Source organism: Aquarana catesbeiana, linkage group LG03 (genome assembly GCF_042186555.1).
Source record: "Aquarana catesbeiana isolate 2022-GZ linkage group LG03, ASM4218655v1, whole genome shotgun sequence".
NCBI lineage: Eukaryota > Metazoa > Chordata > Amphibia > Anura > Ranidae > Aquarana > Aquarana catesbeiana.
Window position 1 is genome coordinate 177,166,484 of NC_133326.1, and position 23,836 is coordinate 177,190,319.

Genomic DNA, 23,836 nt, shown 5'->3' on the forward strand with positions numbered 1-23,836 from the left:
AATGCATATGTGTGTCATGTTGGCATTAAAGCCCATCCTCTTTGCTGCCACACACATGCGTTATGTGGGCAGCAAGTGGTTAAATATACACTACCACCACAATGAAGGTGAGAAGAGCCTGGTACTGGTCCAGCAGCATGAGGTGAGCCTGTGCACATGGGGGATCAGGTAAGTAGAAGTGCTTTTTCTGCCAACCTGCATTTTTTTCTTTCTTTTTTTCTACTTTACAGAATAAAATGCAGTGAAAGGCAAAATATTTTTGTAGATCTTTCAGAACTAAAATCCCATTTATGATATAAAAATCATACTTTGTTTTTAAGATACTTTACTGTGTTAAAAATTTATGACAACCATATGGCTTGATTTTCTTCCAATCAATCATTAAAAGCACAGTCTATTCAGACACATGAAAGGCACATTTCAAAAATGGTAATTGGGCAATGACACAAATAGCTACTGTGCGGTGAGTAGGAGTTGCCTGGCAATTGAGTAGTGAAGTCTATTCCCTCATCCTCCACTGCTCTCTTGCTAGAGAAAGCGGCTGACAGCCCAAACCAGCATCCCTGCTAAGATCTAACAGTGCTTTAAAAAAAATACATTTAGCATCTAATTATAAAAGGTGAATTAAAGGAACACTCTGGCAAATCCCAGCAAGGAAGACATTTCTAACAGGGTGAAGCAGCAGCAAGGAGGAGTTTTTTCTTTTATTTGAATGGTCTCTCTTCAGATGGATTCTCCGACTGCCTGGCAATACTGAGCACAGGACTGCGAGACAGCACAGCACTGGGCAAGGCTTAGGAATGACAAGGCAGTCTGTAAACAAATGTCTTGGCAGGAGACCACTCTATGTTACACATTGTAATGAAGCATGACAAATAGGAAATGTGTACTAGGAAGAGAGGGGATTCCTCGGGGAGATATTGAAGTCACTGAAAAGAGAGCTATTCTCTAAACTCTAGCAGAAAGCAGAAGTACATACCAAGGAGAACTACTTAGAACTGACTTTGACCAGCATGGCACTTTACCTGATTAAAGCTTTACTTCTTTTTGGAATTCACATGTCTGGCTCTCTGACAATTGACACAACACAACCACGGCTACGATTGTCTTTTAAAGGTAAGATTCAGGCACATTTTTTATTAACATTAACTAATCTGACAGCTGGAAGTATAGCATTACAAGACAACTTGCTTAAGTCATATTTATTTAACTGTGTGAAGCTCCTTTTGCTTAGTTTAATTTTATTACTTTATTAATCACATTATTACATTTGTATCATTAAAATAATTTAACAATTAAAAAATGCAATATAAGTATGCTTTTTAAAAAATGATTAACCATTACATATAGAAAGTTGGAGTATAAATATGCTTTTTTATTATTATTATTACAGGCTGAATTCATGAAGCTGTACATAAGGGATAAGATTTTTTTTTTTTTTGCCATGTAACTATCATTTTTAAATTTCATTGAAATTAACTTGCTTTAAAAAAAAAAAAAAAAAACAGAATCATTGTTTGTTTGGTTCACCTTTTTGTGATTTTTCTCTGTTTTTTTCACTAAACATAAAAAGAGACCTACAGTATATAGTGTGGGTATTTGGTACTAAAAATGAAGCATGATTCCAAGGACAACTTTTCCTGGGCAACCAGGGACAATTAGCACCTATTCTTTTGAGAATATGAAGAATAATATTGATGTGCTATCTCACCTTGGTACTAAAAGAAGCATATGAAGCCTAATGCATCTTATGTGTGTGCTGTGTGTAATTACTGCACTGAACCTGTTAATGAAAGGAAATGCACTGTTGTAATTAGATATTCATTCGCTTCTATGTGCTTAAAAGGTCAGAAGTCTGTGATGTGCAACAGACTGCTTCAAGGCTGACAGGATTACAAGCAACAACAAAACAGTTGAGATCTTTTATGTTATGTGACAGGTATAGCAAAACACCTGGCCATAAAAAGCTAAACAAAACCCATTCAATGCAATCCAGCTGCCTGTTTCATCTTCATTCGCTATCTTCACTTGTTACTTCAGGGCTGAAATGTATGATTACGTTTGCAGCTTTAACTCCTTTATAACCAGGGTAGTGCTGTATTCTTGTCAACCTTGGAGAATGTTAACACTGATATTACACACACGTTATAGTGATATTATTGTATGAAACTTTTCATTAAATTAAGAGGGGGCTGTCTTTTGCCAGCATTTTTATTACTGTTCATAGCAAGATTTGTAATATTATTTACATGCTTTTGAATTTTAACTGTATAGTCACTGTTTCAGGACATCAAAAGAATCACTTAATGATGGCATGCTAATCTTTCGCTTTAAAAAGTCATAATAGACTAATTTGTATATACAGTAGAACAATTCGCTAAAGCTGGCCATACACATTACAATCTGATTGTGCAATCTTCTATAGCTCAACAAATAACTAGTACTGTAATAAGATGGTCTACCTCATTAGATATAAATTGAATAAATTGTTCAGTAGGCACTCATGCTACACAGCTGCTGCTAAATCTGAACTAGGTTAAAGATTTTTCCATGTTAAGCAGATGAATATCATGTACAGATTATGGTATAGTTCAGGTGATATGTGTGAAGTAGACTGGACATATTTTCCAAGGTGGAAGTTTATGCATTCTAAGCTGTTATCAACTTTTATTAAGCCAGTCATACTTGTAGGGAACACATTTTCCACAATGAAGAGATAAGGCCCCCTGTAGCCCTTCTGCACATTCAGTACTCCATGTGTTTCTAACCATTCCCATATTTATGCTTTTATGGCAGTAATGGGTAGTTCTGGATGAGGACTATTCATCTCTAAACAGAAGACCAGACAAAACACTATAACCCACCTGCCTACTAGCCACCCCAGTTCCTTTTTCCAGTTGTTTGCATACCATTGAAATGGGTACCTAGTGTCATTAGCCAATGGGTAACTTGTGATGTGGACACCTGCTACTTATACATGTCACAAATTAATCTCTAAAAGCTCTATAATCATAACATAAAGATTCCTCCATGTTTTAAGCCTAGGCGGTTCAGAAAAAATTATGTCTGGGTACAGAGTTTAACAGAATACTTTACTATTCTCCTACAAGTACAATGACTACGATACAGACCTCTTACTCAACGAATAATGAAGAAGCAGAGAAGAAATTATATGACAGAAAATGATATAGTATAAAGGTGCTATAGCCTATAACAATCTACTAGAGAAGTGTCTATTATTACTGAACTAGAAATTAATTCAGGAGTCTCCAGCATTCATTGTTCTTTTGTACTACACATTGATCTTGTGTGTGTGTCTTTACACAATTTAGTCTTTGCCTGAAGGTACTAAATCCTCACATTTTTTATTTTTGCTCAACATTGTAGCTTTGAATTGATTAACCAAGATGGGTCTTTACTTTGTATGTAAATGAGGTGTCAGATTAAGCTATTTAGAAGTAACTAAAGCAGATGTTTTGACTGTATCTCTTGCAATAAAATGTGCTTTGGCTGCTCCTGAACATGAATGCTAAAATATTATTGATTATACATTATACAACATACATTTGCAATGTTATGTTTGCTACTTTTGTATGCCTTTTCATATGTGTACAGTAAAAAAAATTATGCACATACTGTATAAGAGTACAAATTCTGAGATTCAGAAACACCAATAAAAAATGGAAATCGGTTCTAAGGCTGGATTCACACCTATGCATTTGTAGTGCTTTTTGCATTTTTCAGATTTTCACTAAAGAACGTGTTCCATAGGAAACAATGTTAAATGGACTGTAGTCTAAATCTGCAAAATGCAAAAAGCACTAAAAATGCAGAGGTGTGAATCCAGCCTTACCCCCCCCCCCCCCCCACACTTAAATTTTTATTAACTGCCTTTAAAAGCCATGTGCATCTGCCCTTTGATTCCGTTAAATAGTGATGATCAACTGTGAGTATAGGATTGGGCATATGGGATTGTATGATATTGTATGAAATTTTTTTTATTATTTATTTATTTATTTATTTATTTTATTTTTTATGGTTGAACTAGATGGACTTGTGTTTTTTTTCAACCTGACTAACTATGTAACTATGTAACTATGAGCGATTTGATAATTTGACACAGAGGTTCAAAACATGTGAATAAGGAGCTAAATTAATTTTCCAAAAATTCTCATCTTGTATATGGGAAAACTTAAAGGAGTGTACAACTTTCAGCAAGTTCAGCAAGGCTTAACTTTAAAACATCCTCTTTTTTATTTTTAAAGTTCAACCTTTCAACATTCAGCTAACTGGATGCCACTCTGTTGCCACTCTACACACATTTTCCAGCTTTTCATTATGCCCTTTAAATGGCCATTTATCCTAAGAAAACTTTTTGCCTTGTTCTATGTAATGGCATACTATTAGTGAGTGCTTTCTTTCATATATTTCTAACTGTCAGGATGAAAAGTACATGGCATTCCAAATCTTTCTACATCATTACCTAATTGGGGTAACAATGTCTCACTTACCTGACTACAGTAACTTAAAATCTGAGATCAATGGTGTGAAATACAAATCATCTTTGTTCAAACTGCTTCCTTTTAAAATAACATTTCATACACTTTAAGTGAAAACTGTTTAATGTATCTTAGGAAAAAAATTAAGCTTTTTTAAGTCTTGCGGAAGCTGTGGTATAAAGTTGGATAATTTTTGCTTTTGGTTCTGAAGAAAAGCCAGCTTGTACTCTTCAATGAATTATTTGTGTTCACTGGCAGCCTATGTTGTTCCTATTTTGGATTTGAAATAAGCATGCTCCTAATTAAGGAAAAGCTATTACATTGACCCACTATATTATAGGCAGTTTTAAAAGCAGTACAGTTTTTATGACAGTGATGACAGAAGCACTATATTATACATTTGTCCTTGATAGAAAATAAGTTTCAACACATGCACAAATGCACACATCATGTTAGCAGTATAGAATAACAAACAATTAGCTCCAGGCTGCTTGGGCTTTTTGTGTGTGTACTCATGATTCACAAACTTTTTCCAGCTGTAATTTAGGTTTTAACAACACTCTGCTGTTCCAACAGCATCCTGTTGAATATTACCATAAAAAGTTGACTGAAAGCAAAATGGCTAACAAATTTAACACTTAATATCAGCCAAAATGTTATTTTAGTTTTGACTGGAGTAGAGGACAATATTTCTAGCTCTCCTGGGGAGATATTGTGCAACTGCACAACTCTGCTGGGAAGATTTTGCCTTACTTTGGCACAATGTCCACACAAAAAAATGATTGTCAGACTTTGTATCACTTCTTCACTTTACTAATAATGGGGATTTGTCTGTGTCCCTTTTGTGAAATTTCTCATCATTCCAATTCTGACAGAAAGAGATGGAGAAATCATACCAGTGGAAACACAGACAGCAATAAAAATCCAAAAGATGCTTTTCTATGCCATAAATCAGGGGTCTTAAAACTATGGCCCATGGACCACATCTTGCCTGCTACAAGATTGTATCTGCCCCCATGTTATAATTACCTGTTCTATACAAAGGTTTTGCACAGAGCAGCCCTGATCTTGCTCTTCTGGGGTCTCCCACCGGCTCTCAAGTCTCCTCTTCGGTCTTTGGCCAGTGCTCCCATGGAAAGCTGCTTTCCATGGAGGCACCCATGCAGGCTCACTCCCGAGCTGCCCATTCTGCGTCTATTGACACAGAATGGGCAGCTCAGCCCCACCCCCGCTCCTTCATCACAGTGATTGATTGACAGCAGTGTGAGCCAATGGCTTCCACTGCAATCAATCTGCCAATTGAGGAAGGAGGCACTTGTGCACATCGCTGGATCAGATCTGGCTCAGATAAGAAAAAGAGAGGGCTGGGGGATCCTGCAGCACAAAAGGTTTTTTTTTTTTTACCTTAATGCATAGAATGCATTAAGGTAAAAAAAAAACCTTAAGGCTTTAGAACCACTTTAATAAGCACTGATTGAGGATTAAGGTTAGCAGAGTCTGACTATGGTCTCCACTTTTGGTGTAAGAGGGACTCTGATAGGGACCCTGATGTGGATTTTTTTAGGCCTGAAAGTATTCGTATATATAAAATGTGACACTCCTACTGCAAAGTTTGGAGACCCTCTATATTAAGTGGTTTGGCTGAGTTGGGCTTTCAAACTAACTGTTTTGACTAACCGACTTAAAATAGGACTCAGATACATCTTTTCCAGCAACTTTATTCTGGCACAACTTTAGTTATAAGCCAGATTAAATACAGGGGTAGTATAGACTCCTGTAGTAGTATATAGTATATTAAAAACAAAAATCTCTGCTCAAAGCTGCAGCTTCTGTGCACATAAAACCACACTGTTACTGCAGCTTAAAGCAGTAGTAAACACCACCTGAACACTTGTACCTACAGGTAAACTTATAAAGCTTATCTGTAGGTACAAGATATGCCTCCTAAATATTAACCGATGCATGCGCTCTGAATGGATGGCATATTCATACTATCCCTTCAGAGCACTGAGCTGTGGCCTTGACTCCCGTGCGCATACACGAGAGTGATGTCATCACGGCTCACCCATTCAAATAACCAGAGCCCACGAACCCAGAAGAAAGACCAGGTAAAGTTGGAAGCCCTGTTAGCGGTGGAGGCTGGAGGGCTTTATTTTAAGATAAGTCTTTCATAGTGTGCTAGTATGCGATGCATACTAGCACATTATGCCCTTAACTTGGAGGGAGATTTTTTTTATGCAAGAGTTTACTACTGCTTTAAAGTGAACCTTCACACAAAAAAATAGTTTTTTCACCATTACAACCCTCCCCCCACCACAATTTTAAAAATCCATATTCTTTCTTATTTACTCTTTCTTTCATTTTAAATCCAGCAGCTCCCCTGAATTCATTCTCATCTATATAAGAATGACATATCGCTGCTTCCGCAACCCCCAGTTATATCATTGACTTGTATCCTAGGATGGTCTTGGTGGTGTGTCATTGGGGGCTGGCTGCAAGAACCTGGAAGACACAGCCAGCTCCCAATGATGTACCAAAGGAAGATGGTGGTCCCAGACCAGGCAACAGGAGTCGTGGATCACAGCAAAACAATGCTGGGTTCATTGAGTGTGTATGTTTGTTGAGGATAACTCTGCAAAAAAGGTAAGAGGGTATGAAGAAAAACTTAAACACAAAGACACATGCAGCTTTCCAATTTTCATCAAATACAAGAAAGCCCAAGTTTGCTTATAATTGATTTTTATATTAAAGAAGAATTCCAGGCATGATATATTTTTACATAGTTGCATTGGTCTAGCAATCAGTCTAGACCAATGTAACTATGTATATACCATTCCTGAAAGATGAAAGTCACTGAAGTAGACACCGCTCCTTCCGTGATCTCCATTTGCTTCCAGGTCCCATGCTGAGCGGCCTATCTGATGCATAACCTGAATAGAGGAGGTCAGCAGCTCAGCATGGGGACCATTTAGAGAATGCTGTTAATTTTCTAAATTAATACAAAGCATCCTTTGATTCGATGACTTGGAGAGAGAGAGACATTCACACATTATCCTGGGTCATCTACCTTCTGGACTGAGACTCTGGCTCAAAAGTAACACAATCATGTAAATCCCGGTCCCTGTGCAGTTCTTGGGTGTGTTCACAAATGTCTAACACAGAATAGTCCCCTGCTGCAGCCTCTCATCTTGTGAGTTGCTACAAAGTTACAACGTTGCAGTATACACACTGGGGGAGAGAAGACTGAGGAAATGCTTCATCCTGCCTTCAACAAAATTATGACAGCATCTTAAGCTAGGCAAAGTCACTGACTGGTGCACAAAGATTTATTTTTTTAAACGAGAGATCTTGGAGCTTTTCTGAAAAATTATGCTGTTGCTGTATATTGGTAAATGGCAAGAATGTATACATGCAGACTTTTAAAGTTACTGAAAGGTCCACTTTTATATTAACCCCCAGCCATTGAGCCTATGTTTTACCATTAACTAAACCTTAAAGCGGTATTAAACACAAAACCAAAAATGTAATATTTTGCAGCTTACCAACCATTAGATGTGGTGGCTGCATCTGTTTTCTTTTTTATGCATTTTTAACTTGTAATATTGCTAGTAACACTCTCATTTATTAGTCACATACAACTCTGGAGGAATGAGCAGAGAAGGCACAGCAGACAGCAGCGTTGTCAGTCTGGGGGGGGGGAGGGTAGTGTTAAATGTATTAGAAGATTAAGAGCCACTAACAAAATAAAGCCAAAAACCCCAGCTCACACGTTATAATCAGTTATAGCAAACTGATATTTCCTTTTGGGATAAAGGGTGTGCACGAATAAGTAAAAGCTGATCATTCTAATCAGTACTGCCAATGTTAAGTGGTTTGTCTTATCCATATAAACTGTTACCTTATGCTGGAGAGTTTGTACTGTGAAAAACAAAAGATTTGCAGGTTGGATTACCAGATGAAAATATTAGAAAGAAAGCCTCAAAAAAGGAAACTAATGCCGCTTAAATACGAGAGGACTTCTCGTCAGACTGAACTCCAAAGGACTTTTCGATGGAGTTTCGATGGAGTTCCACTGAAACAGACTTGCCTACACACGATCCCACCAAAGTCCGATCGTTTCGAACATGATGACGTACGTCCGGACTAGAAAAAGAAGTTCAATAGCCAGTAGCCAATAGCTGCCCTTGCATCTTTTTCGGTCCGTCGGACTAGCATACAGACGAACGTTTTTTCGTTAGGAATCAAGTCCATCAGAAGGATTTGAAACATGTTCTATTTCTAAGGTCCATCAGATTTTTCGACAGAAAAGGTCCTATGAAGCTCACACACGATCGGAATGTCCGACGGATTTGTTCCGTCGGACCTTTTCTGCCGGAAAGTCCGGTCGTGTGTACGCGGCATAAAGCTTGGTTCACACTGGAACTGGCTGCGGATCACACAGGAACACTGTGCATCCCCATTCTCAGGTTCAGGGATAAATCAGGGCTGAATATTTGCCTGAATTAGGCCCTGAAATAGAGCCAAAGACACACAGCATTTCTGTGCAGTGTGCTCTGCAGCCACAACAGAGATATGTTGTGAACCAGCTTTATAGAGAGCTGGTCACATTCTCTTGCTATGTGAATTGGATGTGGGCAAACCCGCATCCAAATCGCATAGGTGTGAACCCTAATACAGCCATCATATCTAAGAATTGGTAAGCTGCAATATAATAAATGTTTGCTTTTGGGTTTAATACTGCTCTAACTTAATTTTTATCACCAAGCTAACCCCATAAAACTGGAATATAATATTTAATGCAGCACTTAAAGTAAGTACCAACCGCATCCCTGTCTGTGTGCCCTACCCTCAGGACCAGCCTTCTGCCAGGCTCGATGGACAGGGTGCATGGACAGTCATGCAGTTGTTGAGGCTGAGCCATGACCAATTTATAATTCTATACATGTGCCTGGATTGGAGTGTTGCTATTTTTATGACCATCTTCAGAGGAGAGATGTCCTCTTGCGGATTTGGATATCACAGGCATATATAGCATGATTGACTCCTTACCTGTAAGGGAGTCAACTCTATCTGGTAAGCACAGATTGCCCTCTTTCTATAGTGATGGTTCACAAGAGAACTGAGTATTTCAAGGATGATACATAGCCATCTACACTTTGAAGAGGATTTCTGATTTTATCACCATGATGTTAAGATTATGGACTGTATATTATATACTGTTTGTATTTTTGACCAATCAATGTGGTGTCATTACTTCAGATCACATTCTATATTTTTTTTACTGTTTATATTTACATTTGTTTGCACTTGTACTTACTTCATGCGCTGCACTAAATATTATATTCCAGTGATATCAATACATGTCTATAGATGTGATGGCTGCTATATAGATCTCTGAGCGCAATATTTCTTTTGATTATAAAACCCCATAAAACTGCTTACTTATTGCCACTGAATGCTAACAGTCCCACCCAAGAGCGCCTCTACTTAAGAAGATGGCTTCTCATAGGCCTCTGCCCAGCCTAAAATGGCTAGATTACACTAAATTAAACATCAAATATAATTTAAGTACAAAATAGATTTAGCGATGCAAAGGTACTGTATACGTACCATGTTATCTGAATTTCTAAAATACCTTTTGCATGACATTTATCTCACTAATTTTTAGTTATTTCTAGTTATTTCTAGTTATTTTATACCAAAACAACTAGATTTATTTCAGTAATTGTGTTTATATTTGTGTGTCACATTCCACCTGGTACACACGTTCCTTGTAGTTGACTTTGTCTTACAGATTTAGAGTCTCTGCACTGATAGTGTGTGCTTCCGCTCTAGTCAGAAGAAGAGTTGTTGTTACCTTCTGCTCATGTGAAAACTGAAAATAATAGCAATGACATCTGCTGTGGTAAAGCAAAATAGGTGCCACAGTTGGTGCCAAACAAAACATACTGGCATTATTCTGCTCATATGCATCTGTTCAGTTATCTAAGCTTTCATACTACTGCCGTGCTCCAATTCTTTATGTGTATCGGTCATTTTCAATTAATTTTGTCCTCTCAATTTCCTGATTTGTGACTTTTTCATTTCAGTTAGGAAGTGATACATAGGTCTCAGTTATTAAGGTGACATGAACCTAATATTTAAACTCAGCATTACATAGATAAAATCAATACAGGTAATAGTCTTATTTAGTAGATTTAATGCTAGCCAAGCACTGTGTGACTTCTCCTTGTGGTGCAACAGATTGAATTGCTGCTAGCTAATTTGAGTATATGGGTCAGTGCACACAAAAATATCTTCAAGCTGTTTAGGTAGAAAAATGTTGTCAAAATAGTAAAACTGTTCAAATCTGTAACAGAAAATGATATTAAGAATGCTTAGGAGTGCTGGGAGGACAGTTCAGGTGTGGACCGATTTTATTCAGGATTGTAGAAATGATGGCCAATGTAAAACAGAAAAAAAATGCAAGCTTTCCATGAATTGCTATCAAGAATCCAGTTGAAATGGACGATGATACATTTAGAACGCAGTATTTCTGTACTCTGTGATCTCTAGCGGATCCCCATTAGAATACACATAGAGCTCAGAACGCTGACAATGGAAGCACCACTGAAAATCCTGGGTCAATCAGATGATAGTTTTGCAAAAGACAATGGGCAAGGTTGACAGCACCTAGTTAAAAAAAATGCTGTGTGCTTTTAGTCCACAACTGGAAATTTTAGAGCTGAGTATATTTTTAACAGGTAAACGTGTTTTTTTAGGTTTTTTCAGGATCTTTAGGCCTGTTTCAAACCTATTTGTTTTTAGTGCTTTTTGCATAAACGTGCTACAGTCCATTTAACATGGTTTCCTATGGGACACTTCACATCTATGCTTTTTTCAGCCACTCCATATTTGGAAAAGGTCAGGGACTTTTTTAAATGCAAAATGGTGCATTCTTGGTTCAATAGACTTCAATGGAGAAGCTACAGAAAAGCATGCAGTGCTTTCTTTGCTGTGATTTTACCTCATTTTTACTGAGATTTGCATTTTGAGTTTTTTAATCTGCCCAACACCAAATTGGCTAAAAAAGGATAAAGAATGCAAACACATGAAAAATGTGTCAAAAAAGCGTGTGAAAAATTGGAAAATGCACCACAAAATGGACTGCAGAAATGGATCAAAAGCAAACTGCATAGACATGAACCAGGGGTTAATTGGATAAAACATAGGAAAATATGCATTTTTTTTAGATATCTGTTTTCTATTTTGCCTTGACACAATGTTTAATGTTGAACTCTGGGATAGCAGTCTTCCAGAGTGAAACATCTGCAGGAGATTCCTGTATTAAAGTGGTAGTAAACACCGCTGGGTGATGTATACCTACAGGTAAGCTTATAATAAAGCTAACCTGTAGGTACAAAGGATATCTCCTAAACGTGCACTGTTTAGAAGATATTGACGTTGATTTACTAAAACTGCAAAGTGCAAAATCTGGTGGAGCGCTGTATAAAAATCAGCTTACTTTTTTGTCAAAGTTTAATTGAAGCTGGTTAGAAGCTCATTTGCTATCATGCAGAGCTACACCAGATTTTACACTCTCCAGTTTTAGTAAATCAACCCCAGAAACTATTTTTTTCAGCCAGTGATGTTATCGGAGCATGCCGCTGCACTTTGAATGGACAGCATACTGAATATGCCATCTATTCACAGTGCTGTGCCGAGATCGTGGCTCCCATGAGCATGCACAGGAGTAACATCACCTTGGCTCAGCCACTCAATCGACAAGGGTTCACGAACCTGGAAGGAAGACTGGGTCAAGATGAAAGCTCTGTCAGCAGTTACAATACACTGCTGGAGATCTTTCATAATATGCTAGTATGCAGTGCATACTAGCATGGGCATCCGCATGGGGGCAAGTGCCCCCCTCGGAGCAAGGTGTCTACACACGCAGCCCTCAAAATTTCCACTTGCTTGCTGACATTTAGCCAGTGGAAATTAGCTGAGGGTGAGTGTGGAGCAGGGGCGGACTGAGCTGACAGTTTCCTGGCTGATCGCTTCTGTCAGAAATTGTGCAGGCATCAGAGCAGCCTGGAGGGGGCTCCCTGCCTCCGGGCCAGTCTGATGTCCTGTACAAAAGGCTGTCAGAAGGATCAGGCAGCCAGGTGATACAGAGTGGGGCTCTGCCGCTGAGACGCAGCTTGTATATGAATAGCCACCGCTGTCAAACAAAGTCCCGTCTCTTAGACAGCATTGGACCAGTGTGCTGTCTATTAGAGTAGCCAGTCTAGGAGGCTGGACTTTGTTTGACAGTGGCGGCTATTCACATAGAAGCCGTGTCTCAGCGGGAGATCCTCGCTCCATGTCATCTGGCTGGCAGATCCTCCTGATTCCTCCCTAATGCATTGCTGGACAGTAATGAGGCTGCACGTATGGGCTATGATAGGCTGCATTGATGGATACTGATATGCTGCCCTGATGGCCAATGATATGCTGCACGTATGGGCAATGATATGCTGCACTGAAGGGCAATGATAAGCTGCACCAATGGGCAATGATACGCTGCACTGATGAGCAATGGCATGCTGCACTGATGGGCAATGATACACTGCATTGCTGGGCAATGATTTGCTGCACTGATGGGCAATAATACGCTGCACTGATGGGCAATGATATGCTGCATGGATGGGCAATGATACCCTGCACTGATGGGCAATGGTATGCTGCAATGATGGGCACTGATACGCTGCACTGATAGGCAAAGAAACACTGCACTGATGGGCACTGATACGCTGCACTGATGGGCAATGATATGTTGCACTGATGGACAATGATACACTGCAATGATGGGGATGGGCAATGAATAACTGCACTGATGGGCAATGATGGGCTGCATTGATGGGCAATGATATGCTGCACTGATGGACAATGATACGCTGCACTGATGGGCAATGATACCTTGCACTGATGGGAAATGATACGCTGCACTGGTGGGCACTGATAGGCTGCACTGGTGGGCACTGATAGGCTGCACTGGTGAGCACTGATATGCTGCACTGATGGGAAATTATACACTGCACTGATGGGCAATAATACGCTGTACTGATGGGCACTGATACGCTGCACTGATGGGCAATAATATGCTGCACCGATGGCCAATGGTAGGCTGTACTGATGGCCACTGATAGGCTAAACTGATGGCCACTGATATGCTGCACTGATGGGCAATGATATGCTGCACTGATGGGTAATGATAGGCTGCACTGATGGCCACTGATATGCTGCACTGATGGCCACTGATGAGGCCAAATTGATAAGCTGCACTAATGGGGCTGCACTCATAAGCTGCACTGATGGGCACTGATGAGGTTGCACTGATGGGCACTGATATGCTTTATGTTAATATTGTTAAAGTTGTTATTAATATTTATTTTTGGAACTCAATTCTGTATAAAACATTTAACAGTGTAATTTCATGAGATAATTTATATGGACATGTTTAGGGGCGGGGCGGGGCAGGGTGGGAGTTAAAAACAGATTAGAAATTGCTAATCATACAATGGCAGCTTGATTCTTCTATTAAGCTTTTGCATCAGGTTTCTCAAACATTTGCATGCCGTTGCTTTATATGATGACTAAGCCCCTCCCCTTCATAACATTGACAAAAAGGGGTGGAAAATGGGTGACCTTAAAATTATGCCCTCCCTGAAAAAAGTTCTTTAGACACCCATGCATACTGGCACATTATGCCATTTTATTCAGCCTTTACTACGGCTTTAAAGACTGGATATTGCTGCTCTCTTTCCTTGTGCACATTGACTGGTCTTGCATTCTCCCTCTCACGTTGACTGAGTCTGCTAGGTTCCTCCCACAGCTCTGCTCACTGCATAGGCTATGAGCCGCAGTGATATTTTCATCCCTACTTATACAAGGTAATATCTAAGGTTGTGCCAATAGTTCAGCTTTAACTGTTCATGCAAAATTTGCTACAAAACATATTCCATTTTTAATCAACAAGTTTGTCTTTGACTACAACATAATACATGTAAACATTTTTTGAATTACACAGTAATTAACTAAGCTCATGTGTATGAACTAATTTTGTAGAAGTTAATTACTGCTATGCAGTAGTTGCTTTCAGCATAAGTTTGGTAGCAAACAAAATTCACAGAATTTTTTTTTTTTTTTTTTTAGGGTATTTGAGGTGAAATAAATGAATCAAATGTTTTCTTTTTTTCTACAGGCTTAATTAGTTACCTCAGTAAATTCCTTTAGAGGGGAGTTCATGGGTTTCTGGTAGATCAACGTTCTAATTTTTATGAATGTGTCTTTATTTGGAGCCAGATCATGTCATGTTGTTTTATCTCTCTCATTAGCATATTCCAGCAAACATGGATGGTTTGGAGAGACACTATTTATTTACCTGCTCTAGGGCCAGCTCTACCTTTCCTATGATGTGGTCTACAGTTCTCTGGTATCTTTTAGGGATGAACATATTAATTGAAGTTCCATTTTACATACATCTACAAAGGCACTCATATAGTCATAAAATCCTTGAGTGGAAAGTATATTTTTTCTAGGGTCTTGTTTATTGCAATGGGTCTGATTCTGTTAGCAGCATGGGATATTCAGAACAGCACAGGAAAGCATCATAGAGGTCAGCCTTGAAGATCATGCAGAGAAATCTCAGATTTTGAAAAGGAAAAAGCTTATACTAGAAAAATGCCCCCAACAGATGTAATGTTTGTTCTTGATAGAGGGCCACACTTTTTTCAAGAGGATGAACTTTTTTTTTAGGGACAGTGCACCACAACAGCAGAGGAAGCAAGAAACCTTGGAGACCAGTCAGAATAAACTGTACAGCAACACTATACAAAAGTCTCAACACTTGCATGTCGCCTAATGCTTCTGTCCCCTTTGTGATACTTTGACAGAATATGACTGTATGTGTAGGTATTGTGAACCACTGGCTGGCAGGACTATGGACAGTGTACATGTGTAATCTAGGTTTCTCAGCTACACATGGTAAGTGGCTCTATGGTTAGTGACTGATGTGAAAAAAACAGGCACATTTTATCGGAATCTTGATAAGTCCTATTCTGGATCCTGGAGCTAAGAGACTTTGTAACATAGTTGCATAGTTGGTAAAGTTGATTAAAGATACCAGTCCATCCAGTTCAACCTGTGTGGGTGTGGGTGTTTATGTCAGTACCATTTCCCATATCCCTGTTTATTGCACATGCTAAGATACCCATCTAAGAGGTTGTTTTAAATTATTGACACTACCCGCTAACACCACCAACTGTGGAAGAGAGTTCCGTATCCTTACCGCTCTTACAGTAAAGAAAGCCCCACATAGTTTAAGGTTAAACCATTTCTTGTCCAACTACATTGTGTGGCCACATGTTTTTCTTAAGTGACCTGAGACTGAATAGTTTTCTCCCTATGCTAGAGTCACCGTTTAGATATTTGTAAATTGCAATGATACAATGATTCTGTCAGCACTTAGCCCTTTCACATAGCAGCAGGCTGCCACAGCAGAGAGAGAAAAAGACAGAGCATCAGTCAGCTCACATATATAAGGACCAGTGCACAGCATAACCATAAGGTCTGACTACCAGAAAGTAAGTTGATGTGGTGTATCTGGACTTTGCAAAGGCATTTAATAGAGAACATATAAATGCTTAAATTAAACTGAGGCTGGTTGACATTGACAATACTGTATGTCTCTTCTTAAATGTCTCTTCTCCAGGGAGAAGGATACTTAAATGTCTCTTCTCCAGGGAGAATAAATTTAATGTTTGCAGTCATTCCTCATTACTGAGGTTCTCCAATCCCCTTATCAGCTTAGTTGCCCTCCTCTGGACTCTTTTCAGTTCCAGCACACCCCTCCTAAGGACCGGAGACCAGAACTGGACAGTATACTCAAGATGTGGCTGAACCAGGGTTTTGTACAGTAGTAGAATTATAGTCCTATCTCGATTAAATACCCTTTTTAATGCTGCTAGTAGTCTGTTAGTGGCAGTTTGGTATTGCATGCTATTGCTACTAGGACCCCCATTTCCTTTTCCATCCTGGATTCCCAAAGAGGTTCTCTCTCTAGTGTGTAACTTGCATTCCTATTTTTAGTCACCAAGTGCATTACTTTACATTTATCAGTATTAAATTTCATTTGCCATATAGTTGCCCATTCCTTTATTTTATCAAGGCCTTTCTGTATAGTTGCTATATACTGTTGTGAAGTTATTACCCTTTGTTTCATCTGCAAACACTGAGAACAAATATTTTTTTCCAACCTATCAGTTATGTACAAGTTAAACAGAAGCGACCCCAGGACCATTCAGAAGATACACTATTTATCACTACCCTTTAAACATACTCATGTAACCAGTTTCTGTCCAGGTACATACAGTATTGTCAATGTCAACCAGCCTCAGTTTAATTTAAGCATTTATATGTTCTCTATTAAATGCCTTTGCAAAGTCCAGATACACCACATCCACTTACTTTCTGGTAGTCAGACCTTATGGTTATGCTGTGCACTGGTCCTTATATATGTGAGCTGACTGATGCTCTGTCTTTTTCTCTCTCTGCTGTGGCAGCCTGCTGCTATGTGAAAGGGCTAAGTGCTGACAGAACACTTTGCTACAATGTAAAGTAGTAAGTGTACAGCTTGTATAACAGTATCAATTTGCTTTCCCCTCAAAAATAACTCAACACACAGCCATTAATGTCTAAACCACTGGCAACAAATGTGAGTACACCCCTAAGTGAAAATGTCCAAATTGGGCCCAAAGTGTCAATATTGTGTGTGGCCACCATTATTTTGCAGCACTGCCTTAACTATCTTGGGCATGGAGTTCATCAGAGCTTCACAGGTTGCTACTGGAGTCCTCTTCCACTCCTCCATGAAGACATTACGGAGCTGGTGGATGTTAGAGACCTTGCGCTCCTCCACCTTCAGTTTGAGGATGCCTCACAGATGGTCAATTGGGGTTAGGTCAGGAGACATGCTTGGCCAGTCCATCAACTTTACCCTCAGCTTCTTTAGCAAGGCATTGGTCATCTTGGACGTGTGTTTGGGGTCATTATCATGTTGGAATACTGCCCTGTGGCCCGGTCTCCAAAGGGAGGGGATCATGCTCTGCTTCAGTATGTCACAGTACATGTTGGCATTCATGGTTCCCTCGATGAACTGTAGCTCCCCAGTGCCGGTAGCACTCATGCCCCAGACCATGATACTCCCACCAACATGCTTGACTGTAGGCAAGACACACATGTCTTTGTTTGACACCATCTGAACCAAATAAGTTTATCTTAGTTTCATCAGACCACAGGACATGGTTCCAGAAATCCATGTCCTTAGTCTATTTTTTCAGCAAACTGTTTGCCAGCTTCTTTTGCATCATCTTTAGAAGAAGCTCCCTTCTGGGACGACAACCATGCAGACCAATTTGATGCAGTGTGCGACGTATGGTCTGAGCACTGACAGGCTGACCCCCCACCCCTTCAACCTCTGCAGCAATGGTGGCAGCACATATACATCTATTTTCCAAAGACAGCCTCTGGATATGGCACTGAGCATGTGCACTCAACTTCTTTGGTCAACCATGGTGAGGCCTGTTCTGAGTGGAACCTGTCTTGTTAAACTGCTGTATGGTCTTGGCCACCATACTGCAGATCAGTTTCAGGGTCTTGGCAATCTTCATATAGCCTAGGCCAACTTTATGTAGAGCAACAATTCTTTTTTTCAGATCCTCAGAGTGTTCTTTGCCATGAGGTGCCATGTTGAACTTCCAGTGACCAGTATGAGAGAGTGAGAGCGATAACATCAAATTTAACACCCCTGCTCCCCATTCACACCTGAGACCTTGTAACACTAACGAGTCACATGACAACGGGAAGGGAAAATGGATAATTGGGCCCAATTTGGACATTTTCACTCAGGGGTGTACTCACTTTTGTTGCCAGCGCTTTAGACATTAATAGCTGTGTGTTGAGTTATTTTGAGGGGACAGCAAATTGATACTGTTATACAAGCTGTACACTCACTACTTTACATTGTAGCAAAGTGTCATTTCTTCAGTGTCGTCACATGAAAAGATCTAATAAAATATTTACAAAAATGTGAGGGGGTGTACTCACTTTTGTGAGATACTGTAAGTAGGTTTCTGCACGTCTATTCAACACAGCAGTAAACACACACAGTTTTAATGGATGAGGGCTTTGTACAGATATAATAAAATATTTACAAATATGTGAGGGGTGTACTCACTTTTGTGAGATACTGTGGACTATTCCTGGGTGTTTCTGAACTGTGTATGATTTACAGCTGCCAATATCAGTTAAACCTGTTGACCTTACAGTATGTAAATGATGAAGATTCATTAGCCAATTCTTCTACATACTTGAAGACTACAACAACCCCAAATAAAGGAAAAAAAGAGAGAATTGTGCAACAGCTATTGGTAATAAAATAATTTATATAGAATTAACTTTTTTACTGAGGTGCTACAAAAACATAAATAGCACATGTATCATGCCAGAGATTTTTCCATTTCGTTTTACATGTATTTGTATTCTGAGTAGACAGCATTCCATCAGGATGACCTGCCCAAACCTCATCCACCAATATGGCACTCACCCTTATGAGCACAGGCTCAATTCTGTCCTATTTCATTGGGATCCGTTACCTAAGTTCAGCCCTCATTATAAATCACACATGAATGAAACAAACGTAAGAAATATGAGTAATAGAGATCAGCTCCTGGTGAGGAATGGTGCATGACTACTTCTGGGGTGGCTTTTTAGTTTGTTTGTTTACTAAACTTGTTAACCACAGTATAGATTCACAATAACAGATATTTAAGAAGATCTGCCAAACTATCAGACATACTTTAAATAACTTAACCACTTGCCGCCTGCCATATAGCAAAATGATGGCTGCAAAGTGGTTTCAATATCCTGACTGGGCGTCATTTGACGTCCTCAGGATATTAAGCCTCTGTGCGCCCCTGGGGTGTGCATTGCGGCGATCGTTGTTGCAGGGTGGCATTCTGACAGCCCGCAACACTGATCTAGGTAAGGAGTCTCTGACAGAGACTCTTTACCACGTGATCAGCTGTGTCCAATCACGGCTGATCACGATGTAAATAGGAAGAGCCGTGATTGGCTTTTTCTCACTCGCGTCTGACAGACGTGAGTAGAGGAGAGCCGATCAGCTGCTCTCCTGACAGGGGGGTCTGTGCTGATTGTTTATCAGCACAGCCCCCCTCGGAACCCACCCAGGACCACCAGGGAAGCCGGCCAGGACCACCAGGGAAGCCGCCAAGGACCATCAGGATGGCCATCCACACTGGACCACCAGGAAAGCCCCCTAGACCCCCAGGGAAATACTAATCTGTGCCCAGGCAGCTGCCAATAAATGCCCAGACAGCTGCCAATCAGTGCCCACTCACAATGCCTACCAATGCCAGTGCCACCAGGGATGCCTATCAGTGCCTCATATCAGTGCCGTGTATCAGTGCCCATCAGTGCCACGTATCAGTGCCCATCAAAGCCCAGCAGTGCTGTCTATCAGTGCCCATCAGTGCTGCCTATCAGTGCCACCCATAAGAACCCATCTTTGCAGCCTTTCAGTGCCCATCAGTGTCGCCTATCAGTGCCCATCAGTGCCCACCAGTGCCACCCATGAGTGCCCATCAGTGCCGCCTGTCAATGCCCATCAGTGCTGCATATCAGTGCCACCCATCAGTGCTGCCTACCAGTGCCCATATCAGTGCCCATCGTCAGTGCCCGTCAGTGCCTGCTCATCGGTGCCACCTCATCGGTGCTGCCTTATCAGTGCCTGTCAGTGCCGCCTTATCAGTGCCCATCAGTTAAAGAGAATACCACCAAAAGAAAGCTCTATTTGTGGGAACAAAATGATAAAAATTTAGTTTGGGTACAGTGTTGTATGACCGTGCAATTGTCATTCAAACTGCGACAGCACTGAAAGCTGAAAATTGGTCTGGGCAGGAAGGTGTATAAGTGCCCTGTATTGAAGTGGTTAAAGTTCACACTGTCTCCGTTAGGATGTGACTTCAGCAAGTTGTCTATATTCGTGAAGAGGTAGTGAGGAGGCAGGAAGAGGAACACTCAACTGTAGCCTGCCATATTTTTTCTGTGACCATGTTAGATAATAAGAACAGTGATCAAATTTAAATTTAAATTTGAGGAATCCTGCATCCGTAACAAAAAATGGACATTGGGGGTTATTTACGAAAGGCAAATCCACTTTGCACTGCTAAATCTAAGAGGTAGATCTGAAATGAGTGGAAGCTCTGCTGATTTTATTATCCAATCATGTGCAAGCTAAAATGCTGTTTTTTATTTTCCTTGCATATCCCCCTCGGATCTACAATGACTTTACTTCCAAGTGCACTTGCAGTGCAAAGTGGATTTGCCTTTGGTAAATAACCCCCATTGTCATTTTAGAAGTTCTATTTTGACGTAAGCAATACCTCAAAATGGGACTTACTAAATCCCAGAAGTTTCAAGAACTATCACAGGTAAGAAATAGATAATTTCATGCTCAGTATATGGCTATATAGGGGAGAGGAAATTAAACACCATTTTCTTATACCCTCTGGTCATCTTCATCATCAGCCACCCACCTATCACAGGCCCCCAAACAAACTAACACAAAACTGTCTTTAGACTGACATTTAGGCCCAGTTCACACTAGTGCGATGCCAGACATCGCCTTTGATTTGCACCGCATTGCTGTTCAAATCACATGCAATGTCTGTGTGATGCGATTTCAGCCATACAAAATGTATGGCTGAAATCACATCACATACACACCAAAATGGTGCAGGGCCCTTTTTTTGGTCTGAAATGGAATCAGATCGCATGGGTTTTCACACTTATGTGATCTGATTCCTGCACCATTTCACAGTTCGCAATGCGATCTGCTGACCAATCTGGGAGTGTCGTTAACTTTACATTGAAACCCGCAGCGGTTCGCAGATCTCAGTGTGAACCACTGTGCGATTCAGGTGCAATGCGGGAACCCACACTGAATTGGCAGGGTTCTCGCATCGCACTAGTGTGAACCGGCACTAACTCTCAGAACTTCATCCAGAATTTTAGTCACCATGTTTAATGTCTATGGTACATGTGCCAAATTCCTTAGAGATGAGCTTGTATGTACCGGAAAGCAGTGTTTTGCAACTAAAAGACATATTATCAAGGGCAGCATGGAGAGAAATATAAAAGAATAATATGTAAAGTCCAACTGAGGTCACAATAGGCCCCAGAGTTTCTGTTGATGCTGTGGATATATAAATCACCAAACATAAGTCTTTAAAGGGACTCAGTAAAGGGACTCATAGTTGTATCCCTTGACCTCAGTTTCTTGCTCATGCAGTGGAATTTCATCTAATGGAAGTTTTTGCATTAGATCAGTTTGTGAATAGGAAGTTTGGTCTGTTTTTGCAAGGATAGGAGAGCATTTCTTCAGCATTTAGTATCTTCATGTACCCTCTTGCAGTACAAAATTATTATTTTTTCTCTTTCAGTAGTAATATCAACTATTGGCCAATAGAAAATGCTCTCCTTTGTAGCACGGTGGAGCTGCTGGTTTAAAGCGGGCTGTTACCTTCACTCTCGAAACGTCTGTTTCACCAGCACCGGGTCTAGGGTCCCGTTGAGTTTACCTCTTGACGATATAAGCACCAAACACTTGAGTATGTTTTCCAATGCTTTAATGAACAAGTAATAAAGGAAATAGTAGGAAAGAGGCAGAAGGAAAGTTGCAGGGAAGCTCAAATACCTTTCCTTAGTATTCTTTAGAACATTATTTGGAATTGAACACTTGTAGTTGAATGCACTCCCCTTGCGAGATTCAATCTTTGCCCGCCTGGATAGACCTCTCTCACTTGCCTAGCAGCCAGTACGTAGCACGAACAAAAGTCTCTGCCACAGATTTGTTTGGAATAAAACCCATACAATCCTCTGCCACAGGATGTATTGGTTTACGATGAATGTCAGACACAGTACTTGAACCTTTAAGCCAATCCGGCAGTACTATGCAGTAAGATTACTTCAGGATACGTCCTCCAACCGAGTCACCAGGCCCCTCTCCAGACCAGCACTCTGCATGATCCTTCCATGACCGGTCCTCCCCTGGGATCTTCTCAGTTGTCCAGCTTCTTCACTCAGGATAGACAGCTCAGGACCATTCCTCTGCTTCTGTGGTAGGCCCTAGACAGGCTTCTGGGCCCACCCACATGCTGCAGCGACGTGGGCCTCCGGAATGGAGGACCACAAGGTGGTACTCTTGACGCATACCTGTCAGCCAGGAGGGCCAGCAGGTGGCTGAAAATGAACCCCTAAACATGGCATCTGTCCCATAAATACCCTCTCCCAGAATGCAACTCGGAGGACCACCTCCACTGAGTTATCTCTGGGACAGAGGAGCACTCATACGCTTCAACACGTTGCCTTTCCAACACCAGCCCATGGTGACAACAAAACCCACCAGCACAGTGTGGAACTAAACACAACTCAGCCAAGCTGGAAAAGAGGCAAATCTAACTTCACCTAGCAAGCAACCCACAAGATTTACCTATCAGCGGTAGATTAAAAAATCTACCAGCGCTACACCTTTAACCACTTTATTAGTGAGTGGCCCTTTAAGTTGGCTGTAAAATAAAATAATGATGAAAGTGTGAATATTAAGTACATCATGGAAAAGCAAACATAATTTAACCCTACAAGCTATTTTTGATATGCATAAGGATTTATGCCATATTATATTGTGCCTACAATCAATCTTCTAACTGCTGCTATTAATTACCAAAAGGTGTGGTGCTGATAACGTGAGCATTGCCTTAAGTGTGAATGTCTGGAACTTCACCTTTACATATAATACATCTGGTACTGATCTCTGGATCAAAGTAGTTGACACTACCCAAGGAGCTAGAACATTTAAATGATACAGTGCTAATGTAATCAAAATCTACTGATAACAGCTTTGATGTCAACCAACATGGTGCTGTGAAGTATTGTAAAATGTTATCTTCATTTAGGATTACTTCATAAACATAAAGAAACATAAGGGAATAGCTATTAAAAGCAAAACATGGGCAGCCTTAGTGTGCCTATACATAAATATAAACTCACTATAATATGAACTCATTATATGAATATAATATTGATTGACTATCAATCTCTAAGAGCAAGGAACAATTACAAATAGACAATATGAATGAATAGATTTCATACTTAAACTAAAGGCATTTTCTTAGTTTTGGATAGAGAGGAGAATGATTGGAACACTTGTCAATGTTTATTGCTGTCCATGTCCCCATTAG

General features: G+C 40.2%; 1 protein-coding gene across 1 annotated transcript in view; it reads left to right on the forward strand.

Moving 5' to 3' along the window:
- Positions 1-508: 508 nt before the first annotated feature.
- Positions 509-23,836, forward strand: part of SEMA3E (semaphorin 3E) — a 270,516-nt gene continuing 247,188 nt past the window's right edge. The window contains exon 1 of the mRNA XM_073619549.1: positions 509-1,116. Coding sequence (XP_073475650.1) covers positions 1,014-1,116 — 103 coding nt within the window. The 5' untranslated portion in view covers positions 509-1,013. The remainder of the gene's footprint in view (positions 1,117-23,836) is intronic.